At 37.8% G+C, this 25963-nt stretch overlaps 8 protein-coding genes across 8 annotated transcripts; 4 read left to right on the plus strand and 4 right to left on the minus strand. All coding sequences in view use genetic code 12, as the record gives it.

Annotated features, from left to right (window-relative positions):
• Positions 1-687: 687 nt before the first annotated feature.
• ARF2 (Arf family GTPase) lies at positions 688-1233 on the minus strand (the record flags this gene model as incomplete). The annotated part of the gene is made up of 1 exon (XM_049324199.1): positions 688-1233. The coding sequence occupies one exon, from the start codon at positions 1231-1233 to the stop codon at positions 688-690; it is 546 nt and encodes a 181-aa protein (XP_049180026.1).
• Positions 1234-3056: 1823 nt separating this feature from the next.
• Positions 3057-4133, minus strand: KGF56_002921 (ditrans,polycis-polyprenyl diphosphate synthase; the record flags this gene model as incomplete). The annotated part of the gene is made up of 1 exon (XM_049324200.1): positions 3057-4133. One exon carries the CDS (start codon positions 4131-4133, stop codon positions 3057-3059), a length of 1077 nt encoding a protein of 358 aa, XP_049180027.1.
• A 2206-nt stretch (positions 4134-6339) lies between these two features.
• On the plus strand, positions 6340-8556 carry HGT4 (glucose sensor; the record flags this gene model as incomplete). Its single annotated transcript, XM_049324201.1, has 1 exon — positions 6340-8556. The coding sequence occupies one exon, from the start codon at positions 6340-6342 to the stop codon at positions 8554-8556; it is 2217 nt and encodes a 738-aa protein (XP_049180028.1).
• Positions 8557-9001: 445 nt separating this feature from the next.
• On the plus strand, positions 9002-9727 carry KGF56_002923 (uncharacterized protein; the record flags this gene model as incomplete). The annotated part of the gene is made up of 1 exon (XM_049324202.1): positions 9002-9727. The coding sequence occupies one exon, from the start codon at positions 9002-9004 to the stop codon at positions 9725-9727; it is 726 nt and encodes a 241-aa protein (XP_049180029.1).
• A 2795-nt stretch (positions 9728-12522) lies between these two features.
• Positions 12523-13038, plus strand: NCE102 (Nce102p; the record flags this gene model as incomplete). The annotated part of the gene is made up of 1 exon (XM_049324204.1): positions 12523-13038. One exon carries the CDS (start codon positions 12523-12525, stop codon positions 13036-13038), a length of 516 nt encoding a protein of 171 aa, XP_049180030.1.
• Positions 13039-14264: 1226 nt separating this feature from the next.
• Positions 14265-16721, minus strand: NOP14 (snoRNA-binding rRNA-processing protein; the record flags this gene model as incomplete). The annotated part of the gene is made up of 1 exon (XM_049324205.1): positions 14265-16721. The coding sequence occupies one exon, from the start codon at positions 16719-16721 to the stop codon at positions 14265-14267; it is 2457 nt and encodes an 818-aa protein (XP_049180031.1).
• A 1992-nt stretch (positions 16722-18713) lies between these two features.
• KGF56_002926 (SLN1) lies at positions 18714-22283 on the plus strand (the record flags this gene model as incomplete). Its single annotated transcript, XM_049324206.1, has 1 exon — positions 18714-22283. The coding sequence occupies one exon, from the start codon at positions 18714-18716 to the stop codon at positions 22281-22283; it is 3570 nt and encodes a 1189-aa protein (XP_049180032.1).
• A 239-nt stretch (positions 22284-22522) lies between these two features.
• On the minus strand, positions 22523-25414 carry ATG9 (autophagy protein; the record flags this gene model as incomplete). The annotated part of the gene is made up of 1 exon (XM_049324207.1): positions 22523-25414. The coding sequence occupies one exon, from the start codon at positions 25412-25414 to the stop codon at positions 22523-22525; it is 2892 nt and encodes a 963-aa protein (XP_049180033.1).
• Between the last annotated feature and the right edge of the window lie 549 nt (positions 25415-25963).

The following is a 25963-nucleotide window of genomic DNA, read 5'->3' on the forward strand; positions in this document are numbered from 1 at the left end:
TGCAAAGCAAGAATATCAAAATTTTGTTCTACCTCTTTCTTTGGTATTGTAGTTTTCCAAAAATGTGCCGACACCATTGAGCAAAGCGAGATAGTGGAGTACACTAGCTGCCAGTACACTACTATGTATGTACTACGTATACACTCCTTTTTCTGGAACAAAAGTGTTTTGTAGTGGAAAGATTTCTGGGGTAATGTATTGTACTTCGACACTATCGACACTATCGACACTATCGACACTATCGACACTATCGACACTATCGAGCGAAGCGAGATAGTGGAGCATACTGACTACATCGACACTATCGAGCGAAGCGAGATAGTGAAGCAGTTCTAACTACATCGACACTAGCAACACTATCTCGCTCTGCTCGATAGTGTTGTCTCGATAGTGTTGTCTCGATAGTGTTGTCTCGATAGTGTTGTCTCGATAGTGTTGTCTCGATAGTGTTGTCTCGATAGTGTTGTCTCGATAGTGTTGTCTCGATAGTGGAGCAGTTCTAACTACATCGACACTAGCAACACGGGTTTGATTGCATCCTCTCCATTCTTTTCCTCGCCTCCTTTCTTACTCCCCTCCCCCGTAATTAGAGTACAAGTTTGCAATTACTAAAAGAAAAGTATTTCATTTATTAATTTATGTTCATCTTTTCACAAGTTTAAAAAAAACCCTCCAATTCTTATCTTCTTAAGATGAATTTTTCAAATTGGTAGATAACCATTCTAAACCTTCGTATAAACCATCACCAGTAGTAGCACAAGTAGCTTGAATATACCATGGTCTTTGTCTAATAGAATGTAAACCTAATTTTTCGGTGATTTCAGCAGCATTCATAGCATTTGGCAAATCTTGTTTATTAGCAAAAACCAACAATAAAGCGTCTCTCAACTCGTCTTCATTAAGCATTTGTTGTAATTCTTCTCTTGCTTCAGCAATACGGTCTCTATCATTTGAGTCAACCACGAAAATGATACCTTGAGTATTTTGGAAATAATAACGCCATAATGGTCTAATCTTGTCTTGTCCACCAACATCCCAGACTGTGAATGAAATATTCTTATATTCAACTGTTTCGACGTTGAAACCAATTGTTGGGATGGTTGTAACGATTTCACCCAATTTCAACTTATATAAAATTGTAGTTTTACCGGCGGCATCTAAACCAACCATTAAGATTCTCATCTCTTTATTACCAAAGAGATTGGCGAATAGTTTTGAAAATGATAAACCCATGATATATACTTTGTATGAACTGTGAAAGTTAAAGGATATGAGGTATAGCTATGGTAATTTTACCTGGTTAGTGTTGTTGTTGTAGTAGTAGTAGTAATTTTGTTGATAAAGGAAAAAAAAAAATATCGAACTTAAATATTTAATTGACAAATAAATTAAGTTACCAAAGACTTTTTTTTTTATTTGGGGGGGGGGGGGGGGAAGTCTAATGCAAATTAAGTGTCAGGTTCTAATGCCTAATTGATCAGCCTTACTTGAATGTAGATATATAGACTCTGATTGAAGATATACCCACTCTAGATCAAAATTATATAATGACAGTGAAATTTAAAAGTGGAAGAAAAAAAAACACGAGTTTTTTCTTTAAACTATCCAATGGATCAGGATCAGTTCTTTTTTGTTACTTCTTCTCTCTTGGTGCTTTTTTTTCAGTAAAAAAGCAATTTCAAGTAATAAGTGATAAGACTGATATATATACGATTAACGTTGCTCGAACTTATGTACTCTAGGCTCTTGAGGTGTGAAATCAAATAGGAGAAAATAACAACAAATCAGTTTTTTTTTCCTTCTCTTTCTTTTCAATCTTTTGATTCACTTGACGCTGTTGGATGATAATTTTTATTCGCCTTAACGCCGCTGTCTATTGTCTTTTTTTACCTGAAATTTATGACACTGCTCCACTATCGAACAACACTATCGAACAACACTATCGAACAACACTATCGAGCAACACTATCGAGCAACACTAGCTGTATTGTATCGCTCTGCTTGATACCAATCGAGTCTCAGCAATCGAGCCTCAGCAATACCACTCTAGTCTCTCTCGGCAATAACAACCAAGTAATCTAGTCTTTACTATACCAATCGAGTCTCAGCAATACTACTATAATCTCAGTAATCTCGCTCTGCTCAATAGTGGAGCACATTGACTAGTTTATTACAACACTATCTCGCTCTTCTTAATAGGCTAGTTAGCCATAGGAGTAGATGTATATAGGTAAAGCTTAATAATTCAATAGCACTAGCCATGGGAGTAGACCTATAGGAGTAGAGCTTAGTAACTCAATGGCACTAGCGTTAGCACTAGAGCTTAATGCTCCACTATCGACCAGAGCGAGATGGTGTTGTAAAAGGCTACAAAGTCTTGCTCAACTATTGAGCAGAGCGAGATAGCGGGCAGCTAGTCAGTGTAAGCTATATTAACTATATATTATTAATATTTAATTGTGCACCGCTATCGAGCAAAGGGAGGTAGTGATCTCGAGCAGAACGATAGTGTCGATAGTGTCGATAGTGTCATTCAGCGTGCTCCACTATCTGACTCTGCTTGATAGTGTTGGTACTAGGGCTAGGAGTAAAGCTTAATAACTCAGTGGCACTAGCAATAGGACTATACCTGTATAAGTAAAGCTACAGCACTAGAGCCATAGGAGTAGAGCTTAGTAACTCAATGGCACTAGCGTTAGCACTAGAGCTTAATGCTCCACTATCGAGCAGAGCGAGATGGAGTTGTAATAAGCTGGTCAGCGCGCCCCACTATCGAGCAGAGCGAGATGGTGTCGATAGTGTCGATAATGTCGCGCCCCACTATCTCGCTCTGCTTGATAGTGTTGATAATGTCGATAATGTCGATAATGTCGATAGTGTCAATCAGCGTGCTCCTATCTCGCTCTGCTGGATAGTGTGAGAGACATTTTATACAACTTAATATGCAATCACATCTCTAAAAAGCTAGCAAACCCGTGTGTAGTTTCTCTACTTTATATATGCTCTCTCTTCTTCTTCTTCTTCTTCTTCTCTAAATCATTCTATTGGATAAGTTATCACCTACCAACATTAACTTTACTGTTTGAAAATTGCTTCAATGCCCGAATAAAAACAGCATAACTGACATCCTTATTTTCAGGTTCATAGAATATCTCAGTTAGTCGAATGTGCCACGGAGGATAATCCTCTAAATTCAAAGATGGCGCAAAACAAATCAACAAATCAGGTTCGGGTCCTACTAACTCAATCAACTCTTCATTGATCAAATCTATCGTAATATCATCAACTGATAACTCTCCATTACACGCCAATTCACTCATTGTCTTGGTTAATTCAATTATTGTTGGCTTACCATCGACTCTACTCAACAAATCAATCTCCAAGTTGATCTCGTCTCTTGTACCGTTTTCCTCACCAACCGAATTGTCATCGTGACTATACAAGATCAAGTTCTTGTGAGGCACCTTGATGGAAAATTTCGGTATTGTTTCAGTACCAAAATAGGAAATTAGGTTCTTAATTATAGATTTGTTGAGGTCAATCAAAATCTCATGGCTTTGGTTTAATGCACCAGTATATTCGTAAATAATCAATTTGCCAATGCCTGCACTAACAGTCCATGCAGCCAACTCACTAATTTGGTTGATAAATCCATCTTTACCACCATTCTCATCATCATCATCCTTCAAATCTAAAATGCACGACACAGACTTGGGAATCTTGCTCAATTTGTTAACGTCATCTCTAATAACCTGGGGCGATTTATTGGGATAATAAGTTAAGGAAAGAAACTTTAAATAACTTTTGCGATAAATGAATAGAAAGTTTTTGTAAATAGCAATCACAAAGAACAAGTTGAGCAATATTAGATGGTTCATAAAGAAGAATAGCATTTCCGGTATAGAAGTGGTACCAGGTTGGACCTTTGTGGTAAATAACCTTTGTGATAATTGTAGCAGTATTCTCAAGATGTTGAGAGTACGAGTAGAGTGTGGTGGTGAGCTAGTTGGCTTATTATCATAAGCTCTTTGTCTCTGATGAACCTCATGCGTTATATTCTTTAGCTTAGCTTCTCCATCGTTGTTTATTCTCACGTCCTCAACAATCCTAGGTGATTTCAATATATCCGTCATTGGGGCCCCCCTCTATTTGGTTGTAAAAAAGAGAAAATGATTGCGTGTGGTAATTTGTTTTTTAGTGTGCTTTATGAGCAGGGTGCTTTATGAGCAAGTGCGACTGAGATGGTAGGTGGCGTAAATTGTAAGTGGGCGACACTATCGAGAAGAGCGAGATAGTGGAGCACACTAGCTGCCACCGACAATCAACTTTCCCGTGCGTTGCTGCTCCATTAATGAGCAGAGCGAGACTGAATTAGCGTGGCGAGACCAATGTAAAGGGGTGAAATGTAGAGTCGTGTAGTGAAATGTAGAAGGGTGAGATGTAGAAGGGTGAGATGTAGAAGGGTGAGATGTAGAAGGGTGAGATGTAGAAGGGTGAGAGTGATGTAGGTAGGCTGGTGATGTAGGGTAGTAAGAGCAGTACAGAAATGGTCAGAGCGATGTAAGTGGTTAGATGTAAAGCTAGATATAGAGTGGTTTAAGACAGTGGGATGTAGAGGGATGAGCTGCAAAGGGATGTGATGTAGAGGGATGTGATGTAGAGGAATAAGCTGCAAAAGGATGAGCTGCAAAGGGATGGGATGTAGACTGGTGGTGACGTAGACTAGAAAGAGTAAGATGGAATTGGTCAATGTGATGTACGCGGTGAGATGTAGACCGGCTCGAGCAGAGTGATAGTATAGGAATGAGTGATAGCATAGAAATGAGTGATAGCATAGGAATAAAGTGAGAGCAGAGCGAGATAGTGTTGTAACTAGTGTGCTCCACTATCTCGCTTCGCTCGCTAGTGTCGATAGTGTTGTAACTAGTGTGCTCCACTATCTCGCTTCGCTCGCTAGTGTCGATAGTGTTGTAACTAGTGTGCTCCACTATCTCGCTTCGCTCGCTAGTGTCGATAGTGTTGTAACTAGTGTGCTCCACTATCTCGCTTCGCTCGCTAGTGTCGATAGTGTTGTAACAGGCTAATCAGTATAGATTATAGCAGATTATAACAGAATAGAGTAGAAACTAGTGAAAGAGAGTAACCGAGTGGAATCTAATCGAGTGGAATCTAATCGAGTGGAATCTAATCGAGTAGAATCTAATCGAGTAGAATCCAATGGAGTAGAATCCAATGAAGTAGAGTCTAGTAGAATATAGTAGAGATTAGAGTAGAGTAGAGGAGAGTAGAGAAAGAGACCAGCAGATAATAGTAAAAAGTAGTTAGTGCTGCTCCACTATCTCGCTCTGCTCGATAGTGTTGCTCGATAGTGTTGCTCGATAGTGTTGCTCGATAGTGTTGCTCGATAGTGTTGCTCGATAGTGTTGCTCGATAGTGGTGCTCAATAGTGTCGATGAATGAGTATCGTAATTACAACGAACAAAACAAACGAAAACAAAATTATAAAATGTGATTGGAAATTGAGTAAATAAGCACCATAATCAAAAGATTCAGATTTGTTTTACATCTAAAGAATATAGACCATTTCGATGTGCTCGATAGGAACAATATAGACCATCTTGCTGTGCTCAATAGGAACAATATAGACTATCTCGCTGTGCTCGATAGTCTAACATTGTCAGCTAATGCAAAGCATATTTCATTTAACAATAGCGTTTCTTTTTCCATTGTACTGTTGAGTCTTTTTAAAAAAAAAAATTCCATTTCTGGGGCAAGGCGATAACCAACAAAAAGAACAACTAAATCCGAGAATAGGATATCCTTGATGGGGTATTTCCAATCCCCCCCCCCTTCAGCAGATAGTAGTTTCTCTACAAAAGGAGCTTGGACTCAGCGATCTTACTTCTAGGCTGTAGCGTGTAAAACCCGTGTGTAGATCCACTTTTCTTGAAAAACGCCCCGTATAAAGTGGCTTGACCAAGTGAAAATTTTATTATGCATTTGATAAAGGACTAAAGAGGAGAAGGAAAAACCCACGCATCATAAAATTTACCAAACCCCAAATATACATCTTCTTTGGGGATAGGAAGTCGCTATATAAAGGGGAATCTTGCATTTTATCTAACATCTACCACGCCTGCACATTCCCGAGCCCTAGATCTGATGCTATCTAGAAGAAACCAGTAATATTTTTCACACACACAGAGACAAATAAAAGAGAGAGAAAGAGAGAGAGAGAGAGAGAGAGAGAGAGAGAGAGAGAGAAACATCATGGGACTCTGGTCGTATATAGATCAACTATTTTATGACAATACAATAGAGGAAGAGTACTATCGCAAGATGCGACAAAAGAGCTCTTCCAACTCAGCTATTGTTGTCGGTTTGGTTGCAGCCGTTGGTGGGTTCATGTACGGGTACGATACGGGGCTCATCAATGATTTATTAGAAATGAAGTATGTCTATACGAATTTCCCACGCAATGGTTACAGTTTCACGACACACGAGAGAGCCATCACAGTTGCCTCGCTATCGCTAGGCACGTTCATAGGTGCACTAATAGCGCCCTTGACCTCAGATAATTATGGGCGTAAATTCTCGATTATTATTAGTGGAGGAATAATTTTCAATATTGGTTGTATTTTACAGATATGTTCGAGTGAGATTACCTTGTTATGTGTGGGGAGATTTGTTGTCGGTATTGCTGTTGGTATACTATCTGCTATTGTCCCGTTGTATCAAGCAGAGGCATCGCCGAAATGGGTTAGAGGTTCAGTTGTTTTCACATACCAGTGGGCTATTACTTGGGGTTTTTTAATTGCAAGTGCTATTTGTCAGGGAACTAGGAAAATGACAAACTCGGGGTCATATAGGATACCTATTGGTGTACAATTTCTATGGTCTTCAACTTTGATTATTGGTATGCTGTTTTTACCAGAAAGTCCTCGATATTTTGCACAAAAAAATAATATACCAAAAGCGTTAGAGTCATTGAGCAAACTACGACGATTACCCGAAGACGATGATGATTTGATCGAAGAGTTAGTTGAGATCAAGGCAAACTATGATTATGAACTATCCTTTGGTAAGACTACAATTTGGGACTGTTTCCGAAACGGAGGTGGGCGACATAAACAACAGTTGCGAATGTTGACGGGAATGGGAGTACAGTTCTTCCAGCAATGTTCAGGAGTTAATTTTATTTTTTATTACGGTGTCAACTTCTTTAGTTCAACGGGGATTCTGAACTATTATATCATGTCGTTGATTACTTATGTTGTAAATGTGATTTTCACGATTCCCGGTATTATACTAATTGATACAGTAGGTCGACGGCCTTTATTGTTTTGGGGTGGTATAGGAATGGCAGTCTCAAACTTCATAATTGCCATTGCTGGAGTAAGTGTCGAAAATAAACACGTTAATGGTGCATTGTGTGTTTCATTTTCATGTGTCTTTATATTATTTTTTGCCAGCACTTGGGGTGGTTGTACATGGGCCTTGTGTTCGGATATTTACAGTATTTCCATTAGACAAAAAGCCGTCTCCATTACAGCTGCCACGAACTGGTTGGTCAACTTTGTTTTTGCATATATTACTCCCTATTTGATTGATACAGGAGCACATACTGCTGCATTGGGAAGCAAGATATTTTTCATGTGGGGAGGCTTGAATATCTTTGGTACTTTATTTGTTTATTTAACAGTTTACGAAACAAAGGGCTTGAAATTGGAGGAGGTGGATTACATGTATGCACATTGTAATAATCCAAGAACATCATCAAAGTTCAAATCAACAAAGATAAATTATAACCAATTAGATGCTGACTACAATCCAATTATCCCTGTCCCAGTTCCTCCTCCAGCTCCTGCACCCATGTCCGCTTCGTCAAATGACTTATCGCCGAATGAAAAAGACCAGGATCATGAAGAAAGTAACCCATCAATCCATAATGAAAGAATCAATTTCCAAGACAATAATACCAATGATTTAATGATAATACCATATAATAATAATATCTCACCAACATCAAGCACAACGTATTCACTGGATGATGATGATGACGACGAAGAGCGCAGAGGAGGTATGGGTATATCGAGGCGCAAACTGTCGCTCAACTCCAATATCACATCCATCAACTCATCAAATGCAACAAAACAAGCTACGTCTCAAGTAAGTAATGATTACCAGATCTATCTTGAGTCACTTAAGCAGCAGTACTTTCAGAATTACAATAAATCACAATGTATGAATGAGCATATATTGTCGAATGGATCACTGGAGAATAATATTTTAGGCGACTGTCAAATACCGATGGAGGAGTACAAGCCAGGTTTGGAATATGTTGATGAGATTCAGCAGAATAATCTACAGCAGCAACAACAACAACAACAACAGCAACAGCAACAGCAGCAGCAGCGGCAGCAACAGGAGAAGGTGTATGTGGGTGAAGATGGTCTTGATAAGATCCCTACCACAATTATTGCGGCTCCATTTTTTAACGAACCACCTTCTGATTCCGATTCTGATTCTGGGTCTGGTATAACCGAGAATGAATGAGAAAGGAAAAGAAGGAAGGAAAAAGACTATTAAGGAGGAAAAAGACTATTTTCAAACCCGTGTGTCTTCATTTGAGAGGCATAGAAATGAGTGATGAGACATTAGTTGTTCAACCGAGTTTTCAATTCTTCGTAAACAATAAGAGAAAGAAAATGAAAAAAAAAAGACTAAGACAAGATTGGTCGATTTCTTTTTTCTTTTCCCTTTTTTTTAGAAAAATAAATATACATTACAATTAGTGAAGTTAGGTGGTTGGTGAAAGTGGTCTCCTTTTTTGATGGTGGTTTAGATTCTCTTTGTCCAGTAGAGATTTAATCTAATTTCGTAAAAGTTTATTGCGTCATCAAAAAAAATAAAATATATATATACCAATTAGGACAAGGAACTAGCGAGAACCAACTAGAACCTAAAACGATAAGTTTTATATAACTGTAATAACATTGTCATGAGCACCGAGTCAGTTCGTGATGAGAAACTACAAGTGATAAACGATGCCATCAAAGAAAACAAGTCAAATTTAGCCGAACAACTCCTAACAGAGTCACCCAACCTCCTTTATGCTAAGGATGAAGATGAACGAAGTCCATTGCATTGGGCCTGTTCGATGAACAACATTGCCCTTGTTGAATATATACTCTCGCATACGCCATCGAATATTGATCTCGATGACGTTAGAGATTCTAGTGGCTGGACACCAATACATATTGCTTCTTCAATAGGGAATGTTGAGATTTTGAATTTATTAATGCATCGTGATCCAATACCTGATGTGAACCAAACTACTAATCTGGGGACAACGGCATTACATTTGTCGATTTCAAAAGACCATTTGCCATTTGTACGTGTGTTGATTGAAGAGTTTGGTGCAAATTGCAGAAAGAAGGATAAATTAGGGTATACGCCGCTTCATCGTGCTGCAGCTATGGGGTCGATGGGACTGTGCAGGGAGATAATCACCAAGGGCAAACTAGTCAATGTTAATGCCAAGGATAATGAAGGGTGGACTGCGTTGCATCACGCATTGGCCGAGGGGAATGGAGATGTGGCTGTTTTACTAGTCAAGGTGGGCAAAGCAGATCCATTGGTTGTTAATAATGAAGGGTTGAAGCCTATTCAAGTAAGTGTTGATGAGAAAGTTGCAAGGTTCTTCAAACAACTGATTGAGCAGTAAGAAGAAGAAGAAGAAGAAAAAAAAGAGACACCTCTTTAGATCTTAAGAGATAGATTACATATGTGTAATTGAATGTTACAAAAGAAGATAAACTTTGAAGTGTTTCAACGAGGCTTTCTCTTTGAAAAGTAAGCCCTTCCTTGTAAAAGAAAGTTTGCGTGAGATCTTTATGTGATAAGAGCTAAATGTATAAAGAAGGGGGGGGGGGGAGGGAGAGGAATTCTGTTTCCAAGAACCTTTCTAAAATGAAAAGTGGAAAAAGTATTCCCGATAAGAGAGGAGTTGTCAAACTTGATTAATTAATTGCATCGAATAAGCGACATACGCCCCCTTATAATACACTTGTTTGTGATGTGCAGACAGAGAATATTTTTTTTGTTTTGTTTTGGAACTGGCCCCATTTGGAGGGGGTGTAAAATGTATATGTTTCGAGAAGATCTCTCTGGTGGGAGTGATAAGAGAGAATAGTGAGCTTCAAGATTAGGATCGCGGCCGCTCTGGTCGATAGTGGAGCAACACTTAGTAGCTCAGTAGCTTGTTACAACACTATCTCGCTCTGCTCGATAGTGTTCTAAAGGAAAGGAAAGGAAGAAAAAAAAATTAATTTAGATAGGAAGAGCACAAAATGGGGCAGAACGGTTTTATTAGCAAAATTCATGAGATTGTTCATTGCTGTTGCTGTTGCTATTGTTGATATAGTTAAAGTTGCTACTGCTCTTGCCGTGGATGAAAAGTGCAGTCACTAGATGAAAAATAGAATTTACGAATAAAAACGCAATTGAAACTAGTTTGGCTAACATGCGATATGGCATTGTGACAAACTGTGGTACCGATTGTGTCGGGTCTCTCCCCCCATATCATGTCACAAACGCTACCAATAGACGACATAGTTGATGATTATTTCAGTTTTTCTATAGTCGGAAATTCTGGGGATCATTTATTTCTATTGGTTAAGAAAAATTAAGCAAGTTTAGAAAAAAAAGATGACGCAAAAAATGTGGTCTCAGACAAGAGCTGTTTGAATGGAAACAACTTTTAGATTGCGAGCGGACATGTTGAACCTCGTAGATTGGGAAATGGTTCAGGCATCAAATCAACGGGAGTTTTGAATAACAAGAACCTCTTAAGCCGTGTGTATTTTGTTGTGAAGGTGGCATTACTAAGATGTCTTTTCTGTCTAGCGACATTTTACGTAGTTAATGTAGGACATTTGTTGTGTCGTGAAATTTTTCCATTCCCAATTTGGTCTATTTCATCCCAACTAGGTAATTAAGTAAATACAATTTTTGAGAGAAAACTAAATAGACTTACAAGGAGTAAAGTAGATAAAAACAAAAGTGACCTAGACACGGGTTTGACGTTGGTGTTTGGTGACACAAAGTATCCTATTCACAGCTATAACTGACAAATACCAACCATGCACAGTTTTTAGACCCCAATGACTTTCAAGAAATATTCCTATGGAGATGATTAGATAATGAACAGAGCAAATATAAAAGGAAAAAATAGTGAGGAAGTAAAGGTAAAAATAGTGGAAGCAAAGGTAAAAGGATAACAAGATGAGCTTTGATAACAAGATGAGCTTTGATAACGAGTATTGAAGCTAGATCCCCAATTAGAGCTGATATAGCAGATTCAAGTGACGTGACGGACATTTTTCCCCTTTCTCGCTAGAGACGTGACTACAATATCAATTGAGGGATGATTACAAACGGCGGGAATATGAGTGTTTTTAATTTATTCTATTTTTTCGATCGTTTTCCCTGGATTAACACGGCAATAAAAAAAAAAGATAAAAAAAAAAAAAAAAAAAAAAAAAAAAAAAAAAAAAAAAAAAAAAAAAAACCGACTCATTTCTTATGGAAAGAAATCCCTGTGTTGATTCACCGAGCTAAGACCTAAGTTCGGAAGTATCACGTCTGCCAATAGCGGAAAGAGAAGAAAAAAGGTGACAATTGGAGGGAATCTGTCTCTAGTCGCATTCCACACCTATCTTGCACACCTCCTTTGGCACCTTTCTTGACACTTTTCCATCTTCCTTATCCCTGCAGCTCTACGGGAAAAGTATTGCCATGTATGGTGTAATCTGATGTATGTCGATATTATTAGACATTTTCCCGCCTTCCTCTCTAGCTCGCTTTGCTCGCTAGACTACAGTTGATTACAGATAATCCGTTGCTCTTTCTTCTACCCTTTCTGTCCCTCTATTATTGTCGACTCTTCCATTGTCCTGCTTTTCCTCTTGAAATGCTTTACTTTCCCTTTTGGCTTTCAACCAAAACAAAGATGGAACGGAAAAGTTTGGCCATTGTGCACGTTCCCTTATTCTATTGCGTTTTGAAAATGTTCCACAAAAAAAAACCAATACACCAATACTAAAAATCGACATCACTTATAGTACCCGATTTCATTTAGCCTTAATCAATATAATTGCTACTGGGCATAATGCCACCCCTCTTACCTTCCTTTCCTTCAGTCATTTCTTCTCTCTATAAAATAGATGACTTTAATTTTCATTACTTTTTTTCTCTCACTATTAAGACTAGCTATAAAAGACAAAGTATATAACCTATATAAAATCCTTTAAAGCTCTCTTCTTCTTTTCTATACTGCTTCTTTTCTATTTATTTTTATATAAATATATATATATATATATAAGAGAGAAAAAAGTTGAATTGATATTGACTCAATTGTTTGTTTTGAGGAGTATATATTCAAAAAGTGACCTATAATCTAAAATACCCTCAGTATCTGTTACTACTACAACCCTATAATTAAATAATCTACTATTTTCAATGTTGGCTATTGGAGACGTTATTTTAAGAGCTTTCAATTTTGTATTTTTGGCTGTTGCCTTGGGTTTGACAGGCTCTCTAGCAGCAACCACTATTCGTCAACACAACCCACAGGTGAACTTTGCCGTTTTTGCAGCCGCTTTCGGTTTGTTAACTTCATCAATTTACGGTATCTTTGCCTTTTTCATTGAAGCTTTGGCATGGCCGCTCATTTTGTTCACTTTTGATTTCTTGAATTTCGTATTCACATTTGCCGGTGCAACTGCTATAGCCGCAGCTATCAGAGTTCACTCATGTGGTAACCATGAATACCTTGAGAGAAACAAGGTTAACCAAGGCTCAGGAGCAAGATGTAGAAAAGCTCAAGCTTCAACTGCATTCTTGTACTTTTCAGCTTTTATTTTCATCTTTTCAGGTATCTTTAGTGCGGTTAGTTTGGTTAGAGGTGGATTGTTTGGTGGATCGGCAAGAAGATCTGCTCCAAGAACAGGTGTTCCATCAATGTCTCAAGCTTAAACCCATTAGGTTTTTTTTTGAATACCCCTAGCATTATTGGTTTAACCGAAGGAAATTGAAGAAGAAGAAAAAAAAATAAAAATAAAAATAAAAAACAAGTTTTTACATTCATACCTAATTACTCGAGTTCTTCATCATTTAATCACACTAATGAGAATCCATATGAAACCAACAATGGGGAAATGCTCTTCACTTACCCCTGTTGTTGACCGCACACGATGAAAGTTAAACTACATTTGACACGTCTTTTTTTTATTTTTTATTTCAGGTCAAGTATACTATACCCAGAATAATAACCATCTAATTTTTAACCATCTATGAATAGGGCTGCCATTGCTGCCATTCCCGATACCCCAATTACTTGCAACGAGAGAGAGAGAGAGAGAGAGGGTGGATGAGTATATGTGTGTGTTTTCATGTACAAAAGTTTGTGATGCTTGTGATGTTGGCATATGTGTTGTTACTTTATAATTTATTATTAGTATTATCTATTTAACCGTTTTTTTAATTCTTGTTTTTGAAGCTTTTTTTGACGATTTTATCACTTTGTAACTATCACTCTATAAGTTGATACTTTAACAAATTCTTCAAGTGCCTTACTTAGCATCATTATCACCATCAACACCACTTGCAAATTATCAAGTGGTGTATATTCTGCCCATGTACTTCAGTTCCGAGTTTTCCAGTTTTGTGTAAGGGTTGGTAAAAAAACCTCTTTATTTGCTTGCAACATGAACTCCGGAATTTTTAAAACCGGGGGGTGCTTTGAATCGACACCTCTCTAAATGATTTTACCTCTCAAAACAGGAAAGCAATGTTCACTTGGTACAAGAGATAAAATCAGGCAGACAAATGCAGACAAACAGATAAATAGACAGGGCAGACAAAAAAAAAAAAAAAAAAAAAAAAAAAAAAAAAAAAAAAAAAAAAAAAAANACTCTAGTTTCCTCCTTCTGTATTCACCCCCTACTTCTCTCAAAAACAAAACAAAAAAAAAAAAAAAAAAAAAAAAAAAAGAGAAAAAAAAAAAAAAAAAAAAAAAAAAAAGAAAAAGAAAAATAAAAACACAGACAGAAAGAGATACTGACATTACCATCACCTACAATGTCTTTCTTCAAGCTGTGGCTATTAAAAAAAAACTTACATACTCCAGATATACCAGTACCAATATCAAGTGTGGTACAGAAACGAAAAGATACTGGTTGTTTTCACTGGCCATGACAAATTTACTTTTTATTCTTCCTCTGTTTCTTTTCTCTTTCATATTGGTTTCTTTCTGCTCCTTCTTCAGATTGAATAGAATTAACAATCTTGGCCATTTTCCGATGATATTCATCATACATTGATTTTTTCTCTTCAATTTGTTCTCTTGCAAGAAACCTGTTCTCGTATCGTATATCCTTAAGTGCTGCTTTCTGTTCCTTCTTCAATTGTGACTTAACTTTGGCGAGTTGTTGGCGTTCGATATTAGTATCATAAGATTTCTTGTCGGGGTTGAAATTCTCTTCGAATTTAGGCGCATAAGTTGCAATACCTAAAGATCTATGGTGTTGTAATTCAAGTGGACGTCTTGAGTCAAGAGCTGCTTTGAGGAGCTTAGATGACTTCACGAGGAATGGCGATGTTAGTGAAGTATATCTTGAAAAATGTTTAAGAAGCTGTATGAATGATTCAAGAAGTTCAATCGAGGAACTCTTGTCTCGCCACAATGATATGCATTTATCAATTATTGTGACAAGTTTAACAATGAGCTTGGATTTTAGTTGAAGCGAGTCGCAATTGTTAAAGATTTCCGAAAGTGAAATTTGGTGGTCTTCTCCTTCTCCTTCTCCTACTTGATATTTATGTGATTTGGCAATATTCAATTTCCCCGTGGATTTTTGCAATGATAAAGAGTCTTCAAAATTGAATAATTCTGGTTCTGGAATTAAATTAACCATGGAAAATTCAATATAGTTGACAACTTCAGGATCAAATCTCTTACTAAACCTTTGGTACGTGAGTAGTACGTCGACTAAAAATACTCCCTTTGCCAAGTCCTCTAAACGAATGTCCAGATTATACATGATGTGACTCAAGATTTGATTCATCAAGATAAGACAAGGCGTAACTATCAAATGGTAATGATCGGATGTCGAGAACAAGTAAGCAACAATTAAGAAAAATACCAAATCTGATGGCCTCAACGCATCCAAATCGCTTTTGGTTCTCAATTCAATCTCCAGTATATATTGTCTCATTGTTTCTACCAATTGCTCATTATATGACAAACTCAATTTTTTCAAAATTTTCAAAATCGGTTGAAATGGCTGGAATTGGTTAGATAAATGAAGCACATATTCAAATAATATACTAACAAATTGATTCATTTTCTCCTTGTTGCCAATAGCCAAATTTGGTTTATACGTATCACAAATCCCTTTGATGTAGGTTAATTGTTGTTCAAATGGGAGAGTAGACATATGACCTATGAACTCCTCACTGGATGTTGGCATAATCATAGGAGGTGTTTTTTTAGATCCTGGCCTAGCTTGGCCTTCCGTATCCACCTTTCCTCCCTCTTCTAGTTCCTTCTTTGCACCATCCTCTTCAATAGTAAATCCTTCGCCTTCGTCTTCTCCTTCTCCTTCTCCTTCTCCTTCATCCTCACTATCACCACTACCCCAGAACACCTTCTCAACATCATCCAAATCATCCCCTTCAGCGTCTCGGTCGGTAACAAACCCTTCCATTCTCTTTAGTCTATCCTGTTCTAATTTCTTTTTCTTTTCTTCATGTTCCTTGAGTAGTTCCTCCTCGGTCTTGGTCCTATCAGCGGGCACGGCTCTTCTATCATAAACCAACTCCCTCACCTTGCTATCATATTCGATATTTTCGGGTGTTTTTGTAGAAAACTGCAGTTTCTTAGGCTGGGATTCCCTTAGATCATCCATGATACTATCAAAATCCTCATTCAATTCGTCTATTTGTTCATGTGTTTTTGCAAGATTTTGTTGTCTCTGTTGTTTATAATACTTGGACTTTGCAATAATTTCCTTCATTACTTCATTTTTACTCTTCTTCCTCTTGGGCTCTTCTATAGCTTGATCCTCGTCAACGTACCTAACAATATTATCACTGTCATCGTCCAATGACAATGCCTGTCCACTATGTGTTAGTTGAAATCCAGAATCTTGCCCATTGTCCTCACCTTCATCATTATCATCATCACTTTCTAATGAGTATAAACCGCGTTTTTTGCCCAACGCAGCTTGTCTCTCCCGCGTAAACCGAGCCAACATTTTCTCCTCCTGCGACAAATGAGAATCATTCTCACCAAATCGTCTATCCAATACCCCACCAGTCTTGTTCCGTTTCTTTTTTTCCAAATCATATTGCATCTTCATTTGCCTTTGCATCGCACCATTTTTCGCCGTATAAGCATTGTGCTGCTTCGAACCAACAGTGACAAATTCACCACCTTGTGTAATAGTTATATCATGCTTAGTCCTATTGATTTTCAGGTCAAAGGTATTAAACTGCAGCCTAATATCCGAAAGATTAGCTTGCCGCTCATCTCTATCTACTTCATTCCTTCTACTCGTTTTAGATTTCTTGGCCTTTTTGGAAGCAGAGTTGGTTTGCCCTATCAAACCTTTCTCCTTAAGAGCTAACTTCAACCGTTTCAACTGCGACCCGGCCATCCCATATGAAAATAGAGCTCAAAAGAATCCTTCTTGTTCAACTTCAAATGGGTGGAAATCTCTGCAATCTTTAATTTTTTTTTTCATTTTTTTCAGCCATCGCTTGAATTTCCTAAAGGGGTATATTGTGCGGCTGTGTCATCGAAGAGCCAACTTTGGCCTTTTTCAAGCGGCTGCAAAACATTGAGGACACTAGCGAGCGAAGCGAGCTACTGCTCCACTATCTCGCTCTGCTCGATAGTGGAGCAACATTAGCTGCTAACGCTCTACTATCGAGCAGAGCGAGATAGTGGAGCAACACTAGCTGCCAACGAAACTGTGTCGCACTGCTTGATAGGTAGAGAGGTGGTAGGTAAACGGTCAGGTCCAGCTTGGTAGAGTGGAGGTGGGTGAATTGTCAGGTCCGACACTGTCGAGCAGAGCGAGATAGTGGAGCAAAACTAGCTGCTAACGCTCTACTATCGAGCAGAGCGAGATAGTGGAGCAACACTAACTGTCAACGAAGCTGTGTCGCACTGCTTGATAGGTAGAGAAGAGGTGAGTGAACCGTCAGGTCCAGCTGGTATCTTGGTAGAGAGGAGGTGGGTGAACCGTCAGGTCCAGCTTGGTAGAGAGGAGGTGGGTGAATTGTCAGGTCCAGCTAGTATCTTGGTAGAGAGGAGGTGTGTGAATTGTCAGGTCCGACACTGTCGAGCAGAGCGAGATAGTGGAGCAACACTAGCTGCCAACGAAACTGTGTCGCACTGCTTGATAGGTAGAGAGGTGGTGGGTGAATTGTCAGGTCCAGCTTGGTAGAGAGGAGGTGGGTGAATTGTCAGATCCAGCTAGTATCTTGGTAGAGAGGAGGTAGGTGAATTGTCACGTCCAGCTTGGTAAAGAGGAGGTAAATGAATTGTCAGGTCCGACACTATCGAGCAGAACAGAACGAGATAGTGTCGCTAGTATCGATAGTGTCGACAGTGTTGCTACTAAGTGTTGCTACTAAGTGCTGCTCCACTATCTCGCTCCGCTCGATAGTGTCGATAGTGTCGATAGTGTCGATAGTGTCGATAGTGTCGATAGTGCCGCCCCAAGGACCAATTTTAGTTTTGTTTGATTCAGCTAATTTCAAAGTTGACAACAAAAATAGTCCAGACCATCCCCATCATCTTCTCCGCAACTAAATATGTTTCACAAAACTAGGCACCCAAACTATTAAGAAACGAGCCAATTCACCATTCGTGGCTAACCGCTATTTTGAAAATTTATTGTTTTAGTCTACGCCTACACAAAAGCTCAGCGCCTTACACCAAATACCAAATCTGGGCCTTCAAAATGCTTAGTTCATCCCTGCCCTCCCCGCCCTAGTTGAACTTTTGTTCTATTTTTTTTAATTATTATTATAATTTTTATTTTTTGACAAGGGTTAAGTTTCCAATCTGTGATTGATTAACTGAGATCTGAGATCTAAAAAGAAAAGAAATTCGAGGGAGAGGAAAAGAGAAATGCAGAGAGATTACCAAAAAAGAGTGGATATATGTGAGTTTCTATGGGATGTGTGAATGAGAAAATTTGACGTATGAAACAATAGCCAAACATAACAATAAGAACAATAGTAAAAGATACCAGCAATTTAAAATCTAAGGAAGGAAGGCACAACTCTTCTTTCGGTTATTTTTTTTTTTTTCAACTATAATTTCATAACCATATACATATCAGTCTTTAAAGGATTTTCGTTCCTACAGGATTCTTTTATTGAATAATATTCCTATACCGAAGCTCAGGCTTTACACATACACTAAAAAGTTCATATGGCTAACAAAACATTTTCTTGAAGACTTTTAATAATTATTGAAACTGTGTTATCCTCCCCTCATCCCCATTTTAGCCGTTCAAATTTGTGAGATTTGGGATCGTACAATTGTGGTATCTAGCTATTCAACTACTTTACCCGTTGTTTCCCTTCTCCCCCTCCCCCCCGTCAAAGAATAAACAAATACAGCTTGTTCTGAAATGAAAAGATTAAAAATTGGAATTCGACCGCAATTGATATTCTTGGTGGGGTTTGCATGTCTAGTATCCCTTTTGATATTGGGCTTGGTAACAGGTATCTACTTTAGTGATAACTTAAAGAGTCTACGATCGGAAAGGTTACTGGTGATTTCACAATTGAAAATAGTTCAAGTACAGCAAGCAATGGCTTTTCTAGATATAACAGTAGACTCATTATCGCAAGTGGATACAATAATATCGCCATTGAAAAGTGACTTGAATGGGAACACCCTGTCCCTCTTATACAAGGATGTCGAAAGTTTGTTTCAACAGTATTTATCAACAGATATCTTTTTATCTGCAAGGCTATATAACCGTCAACTAGAAATAGTCATGTCCACTAAAAACGAACCAATAATTTTATCACAAGGTTTGAAAGATAGATTGTACCCGATTCCGTCAGGAGGACCACTCCCATTCGTAGTACAGGAATACACATCTGATTCATTTTATTATACCGGGCCCTACCCCAATAATACCGATAGCTATAATCTGTCCTACTTTGCAGGAACCACTGCGGCCATTTACGATCAAAATGACCCAAGTTCCAACAGGACTTTAATCGGATACATATCTGTTATATCCTCAGCTAACTCAATCTACCAGGCATTGAATACTACAACAACAGACTATTGGACATTGGCCATTAGACCCTTTTATGAAGGAAACGCAATAGATCATTTGAAAAATGAGACGCTGAACATAACAGCATTCCAAACAGTGTTTTTCAACAATAGAGGCGTTATTAGACCTGGTGTAGTCTACCAAATTAACCGAAATAGTTTTGTTAAAAAAGCATTCAACTCCAAAGCATCAAATGGCGTTCTGACTAATGTAAGGTCGGTAAATGGTGATAAATTGGCGGTTGGGTATAGAAAAGCAACATTTAGTAATTGGAATTGGTTAATCGTAACGGTACAAAAAAAGTCAACTTTTAATGCCCCTGTAACAAAACTAAAAAAGATCATTATTGGTGTTGTCATTGGAGTTGGAGCTTTTATGTGTATGTTGACGTTTTCCCTTGCCTTTTGGTTTATTCGACCGATTACTAGGTTGAAGGAGGCAACCATATCAATAACGCGATTCAAAAAGGGAAGAACTATGGAGAGCGGTACTAGTCCTTCACCCTCGAACGATACGCCAACTATGGAAAAGTTTGACAAACGCAATAGTGTACATTCTATCTCGACAGGATCAGGATCTGTTTATTCAACTGGGTTTCGGGTGCCACCACGGATACCGCCATCGAAGATGCTTTTCAAGGATGAATTAACAGAATTGACAGAAGCGTTCAACATAATGACTGAAGAATTGGAGAAGCAGTACACCCACTTGGAAGATAGAGTTCGCTTAAGAACTAAAGAACTTGAAGCTTCAAAAATTGAAGCAGAGTCGGCAAATGAAGCGAAAACAGTATTTATTGCAAACATATCTCATGAATTGCGAACACCACTCAATGGTATTTTGGGAATGGCGTCTATAGCAATAGAGGAAAACGACCGGGATAGAATGAAGGATTCCTTGAAATTAATTTATCGGTCAGGGGAATTGTTGTTACAAATTTTGACCGAATTATTGACATATTCAAAAAACACATTAAATAGATCAAAATTGGAAAAATCGAATTTCCAAATTCTCGAAATCACATACCAAATACAATCAATATTCAGCAAATTGGCACAAGACCAAAGAGTAAATTTCAAGATCCTGGTAAGACCAAATATCTTTAGAAAGTTGATTCTATATGGCGATTCCAATAGGATCATACAAATCATAATGAATCTCGTTTCAAATGCACTTAAATTCACCCCGGTTGATGGATTTGTTGATGTATCGTTTAGACTATTGGGTGATTATGATTCTGTGAGATCTGAAAAAAGTAAATTTGAACAAGTTTATGCGATGCCATCGACCAACAACAACAAAGTCATAACAAAAACAGAACCACTCTCACCTGTTTTGGAGTCTGACCGACGAACAGATTATTTTGCACCTAACATTACACCAACATCCAAACAACAAGAGAACATTGACGACTTAACGAACAACAAGAAAAACAACAAAGACAGTGACAATAAGAATAAGAATAACAATAGCAATAACAATAACAATAACAATAACGATTACGATTCACAAAGTATGACGACCATTTCATCTGCACAATACGAAAAGAAAATACAGGAATCTCAATTTAAAAAACCAAATTCCAATACACTTAGTGCGTGTTACAGGACTTTACTGGAGGGGGTTTCACTTAAAGTTAGCAGAACATCATCGGTGACTACGATAAATAACGATCAATCAAGCGTGAATAGACTCACGTTAACTCCATCTACGAGTGAATACAAAGGGTACCCCAATTTAGACAAAAAGTTAGATCTTAACTCTAGCTTAGCCAATAATGAAATCATCAAAAATGATAAAGTTTTTAAGGTTAGAAACATGTATGAGCCAAAAACATGGGTTATACAAGTAGAAGTTAAGGACACGGGTTCCGGAATAGAACCTCTGTTACAAGAGAAAGTATTTGAACCGTTTATACAGGGAGACCAAACCTTGAGTCGAAGTTATGGAGGTACTGGATTGGGATTGAGTATATGTAGACAACTTGCGAAGATGATGAATGGAACACTAGTACTAAAATCGGAACTCGGACAAGGATCTACATTTACGTTGACTTTGCCATTACCACAGACTGGAGAAATTGTGGTTCCTCCTCAAGACTTTGAAGAGTTTTGTAATGACGAATTTAACCCCAATTCCAAGGTAAATAGAAAAGTTGCTTTTGATGATAATGCTGTGGTTGTTCTTGGTGAAACTAATACCGAAACAGACAAGATAAAAGTGAAAAATATGGTCAACCTGGGTGATGACAATAAAAAGACCATACCAACTCTGGGAGCATCTTTATTCTCATCTGATTCCAATGGCTCTGTGAATAAGAGTTTTAAGAAATCGTCATTCATTGATAAGCCGGAACTATTGCATCAAACCTCAACAGGTACTGCGGATCCTGGACTAATAGCCAACCAAAACACAACAGTTTCATCAGACGAGAATTCTTTTTGCTTGACAAGTGCAAGGATACTAGTTGCAGAAGACAACAAGGTGAATCAAGAAGTCATCAAAAGAATGCTACGACTCGAAGGATTCACCGATACCACCATGGCATGTAATGGAGCTGAAGCAATTGAGCTCCTTAAAAAGGCTCAATCGGAAGAACAACCATTTGATATGATATTTATGGATGTTCAAATGCCACAGATTGATGGACTATTAGCAACAAAGATAATAAGGCAGGATTTGCAATACACTAGACCGATAATTGCTCTCACGGCTTTTGCAGATGAAAGTAATGTTAAAGAGTGCTATAATTCAGGTATGAATGGATTTTTAGCAAAGCCAATCAAGAGGAATGGTTTGAAAAAGGTTTTCCAGGAATTTGGGCCTATTTTATTGGATGAGATATTAAAGCATAAAAAGGAGGAGACGATAACTGACAAGGGGAAAGACGTCGAATGGATACAATAACGGGAGTAGCATTAACAAGAAAGCAAAAGAATCACCAAATAACGTAAACAACCAAGCTTCCACAGTTTGACTTGACTCCTTTCGTATTTGTACTATAAAAATTCAAGATTTTTATTTCAAAAATCAAATGGAAGAATAAAAAAAAATAAACAAAAAGACTAAATGGGGGGGTATCATTATAGACATAATTTAATTTGATAGAAAAACTACATCTCTCTTTAGCCCTCTAAGGTTGTTCTCTAAACACGAGCGTTTTGGCCAATTTCTTGTTTGTAAAATTGATTCAACATTCCCAAAACACCACCTTTCCTTTTAGATTTATCCTTAAAGTTGGGATCCACAGTATTGAATATTTCTGAATCATCGATTTTGTAATCGGCTTTATATATTGAATCACTTAAACTTGCTGCATCTTGAGATAAAAGTAGATCGGTAGTTTGCTGTTGGTTCACCTTGGATAATTGTTGATATATAGCAGGCTGTGTTTGAGGTGTACGACGATGATGATGGATACGGTGATGATGTGAGGAAGACGCAGTTGGTTGTTCGGCACTTCCACCATATGATTTAAGAAAGTACATGTACGACTTTATCATCTTGTCATCGTTTTGCAAGTATGCCAATGCGTCATCTGAATCGGAATCTGAATCGGAATCGGAATCGGAATCGCAATTAGAATCTTCTGATAAAGAATGTATTGTATTGTTGAACTTTCCCCCAATATCACCATGCTCCTCTTCTTCGTCGTCACTCTTGGAGACCTTACTCTTTGGTTTACTAGATATTTTATTTAATGTTTTCTTGCTCTTTTTATTCTTCTTCTTCTTTTGACGACGACGTCTCTGTTTACCCAGCATCATATTCTTATCTTTCTCTTCGAAATTGAACATTGCAAAATAACAAACATAACCTAGTCCGTCAACATGTATGCTGTACTCCCTAAAAAAATCAATAATGGCCCCGCTGTTTTTGGATACTTTAAACCAAAGTATGAACGGAGTCAAGATGAGACTCAATATTTCATTCATGATAATGATTATTTTGAGTGAGTACAATTGGCAAAACTCATTCTTGACTTGAATAGTATGAAGCTTTTTATTCCATGAACTTGGTAAATAATGAGTGAATTGAGAAACATATCGAATGTTAGCTTCAGGGTCATATATGTATGTATTTTGATTATAATTTTGGCCCAGTTGTATCTGTTCTGGACTTGATGATGCCGAAGTCATAGCCCACAAAGTACCAAATATACTAATATAAAATAAAGTTGACCTTCCGTCGGTGATTTCAAATGACCAAAATGAGTGCAGTTCGTTTTCCAATAATAATCCCAAGATAACCAAAATGGCTAATATGGACCCAGATATGAAATTGGCTAATTTCATTGCATTAATGACAAAGAATCCCTTGGGGAACTGGTCAATATACGTATTTGCAGCAGCTTGTGACATTTGTAGCCTTTTGTTGAAAAAATGTGGCAATTCATTGAACTCTCTTAATTTCCATCTTGCAAAAGGCGTATATTGTCTCAACCCAATAAGTGAACTTGGATTTGATTTATACTCGTTAAAGTATCTAAAGAAGGATAAAAGGACAAAGTAGATGACAATAAAGGGACATAACACGACATTTATCATTGCTGCTAGTTTGAGTCGAGATGTGAGTTCTCTAGCTAGCTGATTTCGATTGTAATCTTTTAAAATACTGCCGTTGATTTGTCCCTGTTTGTTGAAGACAAAATTATCAATACACAATTTCAAGTTCCACTCAAGTGTTCTAGTTAATACCGATTTCTCATTCATAAATAACACTGACAAGTCTAAAATATCCTTGTTTATTAATGAAATCATATAATTTTCTCTTCTCATTATCCTATTCGCAATGTCATGTGCATTCAATCTAACTTTGGACGACAAATCATTAATGTAGTGATTTTCTATAGGATGAGTTGATGTTAGGCTATTGTAATCTTTCAATAGCATGAGTCTCTCAACAATTGTTTTCCAACTAATTGTCATTAATTCAGTATCACCAACATTCAACAAATAATGGTAGAAATTCTTGATCTCTTTTAATTTGTAGTTGTAATCAAAATATAATTGGACTGATCGTAGCACAACGTATATGGAGAACCCAAATACCAAAAACTTGACCAAAAATGGAACAGTATGGTAATATCGTGGGATAATTAAATCTGATAATACAAGGTGATGTTCTTCATGATAATTTTCAACAAATTTGGAATAATCAATACCCCATTTGAGGAAAATGGTGAAAGTGATAATGAATATAAGAATCAATAAATCAACTACTCTAGTCAATACAATATTCAACAATCCTCGACCACGGTAATAGTAATAAACATCACATAAGAATTCATCCATATTTGTTATATTTGCCCAAAGGTATAATGCTCGTTCCTTTGGCGGAATAACCACTCTTACGGATCTTGGGGTTGTAGATGGTTTATAATTTGTATTCACGTATGGCTTCTGTTGTGGTTTTCTGTACAGTTCTGTTTTGTTGTACAAGGGTAAACCCGGATCTTTGAATTTGTGCATTATAGATTTTGCCCGTTGAGGGATTTGAAACTTTATACTCGGTCGCAGCTCTAATGGCTCTGGATCCAAGTGCAGTTGGGGTTGCTTTGTTACAAGCTGTGGCTTATCACGAAGCTTAGCTCTTGTTACCAACGACTCTGAGCTAGATGATAGATCTGAGTCTGACTCCGAGTCAAGGAGACTGGTTGAGTTGGTATCCATTTTTCTTTTAGACTCGTCATTATTTACCAAATTCTCCAAGGGAAAAGTTTCCTTTGGTGATGAAGACAACAACCCTTCTTTTTGGTCATTAACCATTGGCATCAACATTCCCAATCTTTGCTCCTCTTCCTCCTCCTGTTGATTTATACTCCTAGAAAGACCCTGTTGATAAGCACTATCATACTCAGGGTCGTAATATTGATAATTATCCTGTAGTTGGTTATATATCGAGTTTAAGCCAAATATGCGAGATAAAAATGTATCTTGATTATGAATATTGTCATTAGCTTCATTGTCATAAGGTGCACCAATACCAGCACCAGCACCAGCATCAGCATCAGAACCTTCATATGGATTCGAAGACATGACAACTACTCATTGGCCTTAGCAGCTATACCTCGTTTGCTTCCAATGCCTGTTGAATAATGGAAATCCTTAGTCGAGCAGCTATACCTGTTGAGTAATGGGATCCTTTGTCGAGCAGCTATACCTCTTTTGCTTCCAATGCCTGTTGAATAATGGAGATTCTTTGTCGAGCAGCTATACCTCTTTTGCTTCCAATGCCTGTTGAGTAATGGGATCCTTGGTCGAGCAGCTATGCCTGTTGAGTAATGGGATCCTTGATCGAGCAGCTATACCTCTTTTGCTTCCAATGTCTGTTGAGTGATGTGATCCTTAGTCGAGCAGCTATACCTCTTTTGCTTCCAATGCCTGTCGAGTAATGGGATCCTTGGTCGAGCAGCTATACCTCTTTTGCTTCCAATGCCTGTTGAGTAATGGGATCCTTTGTCGAGCAGCTATGCCTGTTGAGTAATGGAGATCCTTAGTCGAGCAGCTATACCTGTTGAGTAATGGGATCCTTTGTCGAGGAGCTATACCTCTTTTGCTTCCAATGCCTGTTGAATAATGGAGATC

This window comes from Candida oxycetoniae (assembly GCF_023343755.2).
Source record: "Candida oxycetoniae strain CBS 10844 chromosome Unknown scaffold25, whole genome shotgun sequence".
NCBI lineage: Eukaryota > Fungi > Ascomycota > Pichiomycetes > Serinales > Debaryomycetaceae > Lodderomyces > Lodderomyces oxycetoniae.